General features: G+C 38.2%; 3 protein-coding genes across 3 annotated transcripts; 1 reads left to right on the plus strand and 2 right to left on the minus strand.

Moving 5' to 3' along the window:
• The first annotated feature begins 33 nt into the window (after nt 1-33).
• On the plus strand, nt 34-519 carry BDBG_03373 (uncharacterized protein). Its single transcript, XM_031721224.1, has one exon. It carries the CDS (start codon nt 133-135, stop codon nt 475-477), a length of 345 nt encoding a protein of 114 aa, XP_031577697.1. The 5' UTR covers nt 34-132; the 3' UTR covers nt 478-519.
• Nucleotides 520-2279: 1760 nt separating this feature from the next.
• Nucleotides 2280-3107, minus strand: BDBG_16802 (checkpoint serine/threonine-protein kinase; the record flags this gene model as incomplete). The annotated part of the gene is made up of 1 exon (XM_031724682.1): nt 2280-3107. The coding sequence occupies one exon, from the start codon at nt 3105-3107 to the stop codon at nt 2280-2282; it is 828 nt and encodes a 275-aa protein (XP_031577698.1).
• A 68-nt stretch (nt 3108-3175) lies between these two features.
• On the minus strand, nt 3176-6400 carry BDBG_16803 (checkpoint serine/threonine-protein kinase; the record flags this gene model as incomplete). Its single annotated transcript, XM_031724683.1, has 3 exons — nt 3176-4713; nt 4799-5267; nt 5405-6400. The coding sequence occupies 3 exons, from the start codon at nt 6398-6400 to the stop codon at nt 3176-3178; spliced, it is 3003 nt and encodes a 1000-aa protein (XP_031577699.1).
• Nucleotides 6401-10028: the final 3628 nt, after the last annotated feature.

Below are 10028 nucleotides of genomic sequence, written 5' to 3' on the forward strand. Positions count from 1 at the left end.
CTTTCTTTTCAAACTTTAACATTACCTTCTTTACATTATTTCCTTTTTTCTCTTTGCCTCTATTTGTTCTGAATATATCTATTTTGCCCATATTGGGATATATCTGGGGACTTAAATTGGTTTTTTTCTAGTATGTTTCGCGGTTGGAATATGTCTGCCTGCCTACGTATCTATCTACTTACCAGATCCCGACTGCATTCCTGCGCCTGCAATGATGCTCGTAGGAACAACGCTTTTGCTCCGGGCGGATATGAGGAGGATTTGATCCTAGGACGACTGGAAACGCGACTTCGATACCGTACCGAACAATTTGCGAAGCTTGATTCCCATTACTCACCTCTTTATACAACCTTGCCTAAGACTAAGAGGGGACACAAGGGGAGATACGGACGAAACAGCTTGAATTCGAAAACAATTCCACCTCCGACAGAAACACAAAACCTACACCGCGAACAGCAAAGCAACAATACGTTGTAATTGTCCTTCCTCACCTCACTCACTATCTTCACGCTTTTCACTTTATTTCCTTAACTGCCTTCTGTTTGGATTTATATCCTCCGCTACCCAAATCAAGACTTAGCCCTACTACTTGCCACCTTTCCCAACCATGGACGATCGATCGATGTACATGACGGATGGAGTCGACGGAAAAAAAAAAAAAGAAAGAAAATTAAATATAAATATCGCGCTGAGCAAACACAACAAAACGTCGACTCCATCTTAGGCAGAACGAAGATCATGGGATGGATGAGATGGGATGGATGAGATGGGATGCGTTTGGGGCTATCTTGTGGGGGTTATCCGGGACATTTCAAGTCTCCAATCTTCAACAAGACTCTCACTCTTTTTTTCTTTTCTCCTTTTTATACTTTCTATTTTGACTATTTATGTACCAAATGGGCTCATGCAACAAAGCCAATGAAACAAATGAATGAATGAATGAACAACTGCAACATAAATGATATGAACAACAATATGAAAAAAAAAAAAAAAGAAAAAAAAAGAAAAAGAAAAAAGCCAAAAAAACAAAGAAAGAAAGAAATAGAATGATGAATAAAACAAGAGAGGAAATAAACACTGTTGATGTTCTGAAATAAAGGTCTTTTTTCTTTTTATTTTGATATTTTTGTTTCATCTTCATCTTCATTTCAATTTTCAATTTTCATTTCATTTCATTTTTTTATTTTTTTTAACATACATAGTTAACTATTACTTTTTATATAACAAATGACTGACTAACTAACTGATCTATTTTTGAGAGCTCTTACTTGCTGCTAGCTATCTATTCTATTCACCATTTTTTTTTTTTTTTTTTTTTTTTTTCCTTCTCTTGTTCTTCGTTCTTTCTGTCTTCGATCTTGTTCCTGCTTCTACATATGTATGTACATGTACTTACATATGCTGTATGTAAACCATGCGTGCTCCGCTGTGTTTGGTTTTGCTTTGAGACCTATTTTTCCCCTTCTCACATAATTGATGTATACTGTACCTGAATAACAGAAGGCATAAGATCCTGTAGAAACATAGTGAATAATAACACAGTCAGATTTAACTGGAAATTTTTGCATGTAGGAATGCTCATTATTATTTATTTATTTATTTATTTACAGGAAATAGAAGACAGGAAAATGAAGAAGAAGGGGGGGGGGGGGGGGGGGGGGGTTCTTTTTTTGTCCTTCCCCAAAAAACTCTCCCTCTCTTGTCCCAAAAAAAAAAAGGAAAGGGGGGGTGTGGTATTCTAGGAATGCCAGCGTGTGCCACTCACTACCCACCACCACCCCCTCTCAACTCATTCTCGCGGGAGCAGTTTTGTAGTATGTACTATACAATGTGTACATGTAGAGCACATACACAGGGTGGTCAAGTAGCACACAGAAGATGGGGAAAACCCCCGGGGAAGTGGTTGTTTGTTGTTGTTGGGGGTGGTTGTAGGAGTGTAAAAATAAGCAAATAAGAGTTTCGGTTGAGTTATAGATTTGAAGGAAGCGGGAGGGAGGAGCCCGAGTCCGGACACGAGAAACGATAACCCGGAGGAGACGACAGGATCGAGATCAGACAGATCACAGGCTGGCTGGTGAACAAAGGAAACAAAGCACAGCACGGCCACGAGCTGCTCTTCTGTCATCGTTGCTGGGAGTTTGACCCAAAAAAAAAAAAAAAACCAAACTAAAAAAAAGACGGCTCCAAGGTTCCACGCACGGTAGATCGTCTAGGCCAGCCAGGTACAGAAGCTTACTCCCAGACAGATCCTTGGAAGCATGGAAACCTTCGACCTCCATTTACTTGGCAATCATCCTCTCCAGCTTCGCTAACTGGGCCTGTAACCCCTTCCTCTCCGCATTAGCCACAAGCCAACCCTCCATCTTCTCCCGAATATACCTCATCGAATTAAGAACCGGCAGCGTAGGGCCAGTGTGACCACCACCACCATCCTCCGCATCGATATCCGAGCTTGGCGGCGAGGGAATCCCTTTCTCCATCTGCACCCACTTATCGCCTTGGGGATTTAGACATAAATCAAAGGTCTCAGCCCAGATCTCCCGCTCCCAGTATCGCTTCAGAGACTCCTTGATTCGATATGCCTTTTTGGCTCCGAGACCCGTTCTCCCGGCGTCGGACATGCCTAGTCCAAAGTCACCATCTCCTGACCTGCGGCTGCCAGTACTTCCATTCTCTCCACCCGAGGCTCGACTAGAAGTAGCAGGTGCAACCTCCATGTACTTGCCGAACAATAGAATATGAATGACACCTGCGAGCCCGTACATATCGACCTGGTACGTCCAGGGCCGGCATTCCCGCATCTCGGAACACTCGTGTGCACCGATTTTCCAATCAGCAATAAACTGCACGTTTTTCGGGAAGACCTGCATGTCAACGCCACGGCCAAAGTCAATCAAGGTTAGCCCCTTATTTCTCCAGCCACCTGCGCCTGTCGGGGAATAGCCCGCCTGGGCGTCCAAATCGGACTCGTCAGTTAGGCGGGACACAGGGGAATTGAAACGTTCGTCTAATCTGATAAGGCAGTTGTCCGCTTTCAGATCGCCGTGGAGAATACCGCAGGCATGTAGGGCTTCTATGGTACGGAATAATTCCACAGCGAAAAACATAACAACAATCTCATCGAGCCCTTGTTCCGTTGGCACAGGGGAGTTATTGTTTGACAGCGTTAATAAGGTCAATCACCCGTCCCTTGGTTTGGTAATCTTCCACAAGATAACCCCTCGTCTTTGAAGATATGCATCTCATGTGCTTGTATGATGCTGTCCGTAACCCGGCTATAGGTGGGAGATGAACCGATGCGTGCATGCACGATTCGGAGCATATAAAACTCCCAAGCAGAAGGTGATTCCGACTCCACCTTGATTGCCTCCAAGCCTCGTCGTTCAGCATCCCGTCGAGACTTAAATAAGGGGCTCACACTCGCAGAAATTCGACGATGATTATTCGCAGTTATGGTGCCATTTTCTTTCTCAGAATCCGAAGTGAGAGTGTCTGGCGAATCAACGCTTTCAACCAGGTATACAGGAGCGAAGCCACCTTCCCCTAGCTCCTGATTGATAGCGTAGCTCCGGTTTGCCCCTGTAAAACAGAGAACCGGCGGTGTTAGAGCTGGGCGGTCGGCTCCGCTACCCTTAGGCTGTTTCGAGACACTTTTGATGTATTTGCGAATATCGGAAGCGCGGCCTGCTCTTTGGCTTCCATGATCATAGTAACCCGGATATGTGTGAAGAGACGGGTAGATATTCTTGAGGATCTTCTCTCTAATTTCCGGGTCGATCGGATTGCATTGGGATTCTTCGATGATAAGCTGCGATTTGTGTGGGTACTTGGCCTTCTTTGGTGAACGTTTCATCTTTTTCGCGAGGCGGCTCGGAGAACTCTCCTCAGGCAAGGACGAAAAGACGGTGTCGTTCGACTGGGTAAGCTCATGGAATGGGCTACTCAAGAGCAGGTCATCCATCTCTGGGATCATAGGGGTTGAGGGCACCGCTTTTCTCGAGGGAGTCTTCGTATTCGCAAACATTTTGCCTTTGAATGTTGTCGATCCAAGTGATGACTCCGTCATTTCCACAATTGGGGTCATAAATGGCAGTCTGTTCTGGGCCACTATCGTAGCGTCGCGGTAAGGGCCTAAAGGGGCATTGTAATCTTCTGGAGGAACAGGCACAAACCTACTTTTGGTTTGAGACATTCCGGCTGCTGGAGTGGACATGTCGTTCATGGCAGGGTTCGTTAAAGAGGAATCATGATGAGTTATGCCTGTTAAGGATTCAACATCTAGAGTGTGTGGTTGTGTTATATCTTGGCCTTGTCCATTGCTTCCTTCAGGGTAGAGACTTGGGACATGTCGACTGGCAGTGAATTCTGTCCAATCACCTACACCAATACTTTCAGCATGCGTCTCATCCTGCTCGAAATGACTGTCCTGTCTTGTCTTTCGGAAGCCAGTTGTCTCGTCCTCTCCAAACTCGCTGGTTGTTCCGGATATCCTGCCTGTACATGTGCTCTCCCCGGCACTCGTGTAGTCATCGTCCTCATAGTCGCTCCCACAAAGGCTCTCTGCAAGATCCCTTTGCCTTTCTGATTTAAGCGGCTGGTTGAAAATACTGTATATTTCATCTGTGGCAGCTCGAGTATGGAACGTCATGGTGGGTTCTGACGCATTTCTGCGTTTTAGTTTGGGGCCAGTCGGCGATTCCAGGTTGGTTTTGACTGTATTTTGTGATCAGTTCATCCGCATATGTTAAGAAAACACAACTATTTTAAACTATGAAAGGAATAACACAACAAAACGTACCTGTTTGCGTCTCCCCTTTAATTTCGCGAACTTTTAGACGTCTCGATTTCGATCCTTTCCCATCACGGTTAACTTCCACACCTTGGGGGTCCCCTGGTTGCGGGGACTGTTCATGTATTACAAGCTTGTCCTTCAATTGTGTTGACATGTTCTTAGCCATTCCATCTTCTCCATGCCCGTAGGTAGGCGGATCTCTGTATGGGACATTGGTAGATATCTCCTTCAACGGCTCTATTTCTTGCTTCGACCAATCTTTGTCCATCCATCCCCGGCTGAATGCTCGTAGCTCTTCAAGACTCATTTCAACGAGCGGATTTTCGGGGTCAGGGTATATAGCTTCAAGGTTGACATACACTCGTTCAACTTTACCAGTTCTGGGATTGGTTGATTCCTTCTCATTGCGAGGAAGCGGTATATTGTTTACTATTATTGCTTGTGGGTGTCCTGATAAGGACGGTGATGTAAATATCTGAAATACACAGAAAAAACCGAAGAAAAACGTCATAGGTTTACATGTCAGAAATTAGTCCTGTGGTCGTAAATATGGGACATCAGATATGCGTTTGAGTAATGGGGAATTCAAAAAAAAAAAAATACGTGACTTACCTTATCCTTAAACACCGTCATCTTTGGTCCTGTTCCAACCCGCTTTCCTGCTTTCAAAGTTTCTCCTACCCAAGGCTTCACCTCCACTGTATTCTCCTTCCTGCGATCTTGAAGTGACCCGATACTCTCCCAACCTTTGGTTTCACTACCGGCCAGCGGTTTTCCACCATCCTGCGCGCTGTCAGCGTCAGAGAAAATCGACATCTTTGGCTTCCCCGATCTCTTTGCTGTCGGCCCTCTGGCAACTGTTGGCGCTGGGGCTTGGGGATCAACAGGAGACGGCGTAGCAGAAGAGAAGGGGTCAATTTTCGCTGCCAACGCTGGCCTCACTTTGGGCAAGGCAGGTGAAGATGGTCCGTCCGAGGCCCTTGGCTGCTGTTCAAGACGGGCTCGAAATTCACTGAATTTTCGTAGCAATCGTTCAGTAGGCCGCGCCTCTCGCTGTAGCCCTAGTTGATAAACCTCCTTCGCCTGGGTAAACCTCCCAGCGCCTTCTAACCAGGAAGCAAACTCTTCGTAAAATAAGGCAAGTCCCTCTCCAATACCGTGTCGTGCCATAAATGCAAATGTCTCGCGTGGTGCGTCGGAGAAAAGTCGAATATAATGTAGCCAAAGCCTTAGATATCGTGGGTCATTCTTATAATGGGCGGACGGCAAGAATGCCTTTGTTGCCCGCTCTAGTAGCGGTAAAAGGCCAGACTGTGGCGTAGCCTGTGCTGATGGGTATGCATCCAAAGTCCACTTGACGTAGCGGTCATATATATCTAGCGGATCGTCAGATTCTGCGATAGATTGAAGCTCGAGTTCGTATTCTCTCCGGATTGCGTCGTTGAAAGTTCTCGTCTCGTTCAATCCCGGTGACGACGTAGCGCCGCCACCAGGGCCGCCGGAAAGAACTGCAGCAAGCGCCCTCGCTGACCGTCCACCTGGGAGGGATTGAACATTTTCCTTTTGTGCCTCAATTAAGTCGAAGTCGATCAAATCCCCCGGCGCCATTGTGGATTTGGGGCGGTAATGGGAGCAACTGGGCGGTCATGCAAGGTCAAGAATACAAGGAAAGTGAGGAACCTGATCGTTAGTATGGCATTCGTTGAACTAGAGGGGTCAAATGGCGAGGAGCTGTCTGTTGGATGTCGAAAACTATCTTCTCGACCGTTTTTTTTTGCTGGGTGTTGTTGATTCGTCAACAAATGATTGTCGACCGCTGTTGCCGTGGTAACAGCCACGTGAACACAATGAGTCAGTTCTTAGCTAATCATTTCGCTCCGGATTATCTCAGTAAACTCAGCCACTCCACTCCAAGCTAACTCAATCCGAACTACTGCTACTTTCTGCCAAGTCCTGCTAATATCTGAGTCAATCAACTGTCACAGCCTCACAGGGCTTATACTAAACCTAAATGAGACATTCTCAGTAAACTCTTCACAGAGTATCTGAGAAAAAATAGTTTCTATTTATTAGTAATATAAGAATAATTTACTTTAATTATAATATTTAAGATAGAATTACTATATAATATTATTTATAGATTATTTCTCTATTATCTTAAAGAATTAATTTTTTAATTTTCTATTAATTGATATAATTTTTATCTGAAAATATATATATTCTGAGTATAAAATATTATATTAAAAACTGCTACTATGATTTTAAATATAGAAATAATTTACTAATTTTTTAATTATAATTATATCTAGTTATTCAATATTCTAATCTTGCTATTAAAATATCTATTCAGTTATCAGAAACTATAGTTAAAGTATTAAGTATATTTTTCAGTGACTTTTAATAACTTCTGATAACTTTTAAACTCTTAGTAATCTTATATAGTATATTAACTTATAATAACTTTTAATAACTTCTGAAATCTTTTAATAACTTCTGAATTAATTATATAATACTTCTTTTTAATAGCTGAGTTGAACAATATCTCATTAACTATATTAAATATAATTAAGAAGAATTAAAGAAAATATATAAATCAGCTATAATAGCAGCTTTAAAAGTCATTATTAAAATAAATACTTTCAATGAATATTAAAGATATATTATAACTTATTATAAGTTATATCAGACTAGATAGTATTAATAAATAATAAAATATTATTCAATATTATCTTTAATAAATATTTCAAGATCTATATTCAGATTCTAAGTATACTTTTTAGTTATATATAGAATAAGTTTATATACTTCAGTATATAATATATAAATATAGTAATACTTTATTTATTATCAGAACTAGTTATAAAAAGAGTCTTATTCTTCAATTCTATATAATTCTGATAGAAAAGATAATCATTTAACTGATTTCTCTAAACAAGCTTGATAATCAGTAAATAAGAGATATAGTACAGTTTCTCAGTGTTAATTCTTATCTGATCAGTACTGATAATCTTCAGAGATAAAAAGACTTACTTAAACATATTTAACAGAGTGAGTATATACATATACTACTTAGTTCAGAGTAAGCTCTTTATAAGTAATTTCAGTATATTCTTCAAGACTCTACTTTATAAGAAAAGATTAAGCTTATAGCTATTAATAAGTATTATCTTATTATACAGTGAAGTCAATTTTATAGTCAGTTTATCAAACTGAGATATCTGAGATTACTTCTTTATAAGAATATTATCTGATTTAACTATTCTATAACTCTTAGTAGTAAAGCTGAGAATATTATTCTTTAAGAGACTGAATTTCATTCTATTGATATAAACTTATAACAGACTCAGATTATTCAAACTTTTATTAATTATTTTAATATTTTTATCAGTATATATTTAATTCTACACAGTAAACTTATATTCTATAATATATTATATTTTTTATTGAATAAGATTATTAATACAGATAAAAAGATTATATTTTAATATATTTTAAAAATTATTATCTTTATTAATAGTTATATCAAGATTTAATAAGTAGTGTAATATTTTTAATTAATACTTCTTCAGATCTGTCAGAATAATAGATAGAATATTAATAATATTAATATCTCTTTTATTAATAATATTTTTCAGTATTTCATATCTTAAGTATCTGAAGTGAATCAGAATATTTGCTTTGAGAAGTTCATGCAATTAATATTAAAAATATGAATTATAATAATAATAATCTCACTGAGTATAAGTATAAATATTTCAGATATCAAGTGTACTATTATATAAGAATTTCCTATTAAGAGAGATGATATTATGAATATTTAATAATAATATAAGTAAGAAGATTGTGAATCAGATTGAAAAAACTATATCTTAATTCTTCTTCTCTACTGAGTATTTGACTCTGAAGATTATGAAAAGAAAGCTGTTCAATCTTCTCAACTATCAGTAAAATAAAGATCTTAGTAAAGAACTTAATATCAGATCAGTCAGCTATTATAGTTTATAAACTTAAAGAATATATCTGATACTGAAAGTATTTCATTAAATATAATAAATCAGAGTTAAAGTCAATATAGAATAATCACTGTAAAGATATAAATAGAGAATAAAATATAAAGATAAGTTAATCTCTTCACTAACTGAAAGAGAATTATTAATAACTTATATCATTGAAAAGCTTTTCTAATCTATCTTGAAGAGAATTAACTTCTATTTAATATAAATAGAATGAATACTTCTGTAGAGAAATGCTGCAGCAGATGTAATTCAAGCTGTATATCTATATTTAAATAGCTATTCACTATAAACATTATCAAGACATCTTAAGATAATAGTCATGATATCATTCTACTGTCAGAACTTAAGAACTGATGTATTAAATATACAGAGAAACAGTATTATTATGATTAAGACTTTTCAGTATTAGCTTCACAATTTATATCTACTTAATATTAGTGACAGATAGCTGCTCTTTTTCATTAGAAGATATCTATCTTTGAATTTAATTAAAATGAATTATATAATGTTATTAATCTTCTTCAGACTTAAAGCTATTAAGATGAATTTAAAGATCAGCTTCACAGCTTTCTGTTAAGTTAAATTACAGCTGTAAATAAAGTGTATGAAGCTATTCTCATAGAAAGACATCAATATCAGATAATCAGAAACAGAGAGAGAATAGTAGAGATTACAGTATCTACTAAAATATCAAGTAGTGATTTAATCAGTGAAATAACAGCAGCTCAGCAGCTTATAGCTGTATAATATATGAAAGACAATAATCTGATCTGAATAACTGCTTAATATGCAGTAAAAAGAGTATAGTAACTTAATAAAATCTTCACTAAGATCTCTACAGCTCTTTCAGCTGTTATTACTACTACTGAAGTCTTCACTACTCTAGTCATATCTATTATCAGTGCTTTCACTACTTTATAGTTCACTTCTTCTTCAAGTCTCTGAGTTCATTCTTCTTTAAGTTCACAAGTTTATATATCTACAACTGCTTAAGTTCACACTTCATTCAAGTAGCAAAGTAATAATAATAGTATTGATATTCAAATTCTCTGCAAATGAACATTATTTAATGAATGAAATATAAACACAGATATTATATTTACAAAGATATCTTATTTTAACTGTGTTTAAACTTCTTCTCACAGAGAAAGAGACAACTTCTCTATAGAAAATAACACTATTAAGTAGTTAGATATCTTCTATAATAAATCTTCTATAAA

The sequence above is a fragment of the Blastomyces gilchristii genome, assembly GCF_000003855.2.
Source record: "Blastomyces gilchristii SLH14081 genomic scaffold supercont1.5, whole genome shotgun sequence".
Lineage (NCBI taxonomy): Eukaryota > Fungi > Ascomycota > Eurotiomycetes > Onygenales > Ajellomycetaceae > Blastomyces > Blastomyces gilchristii.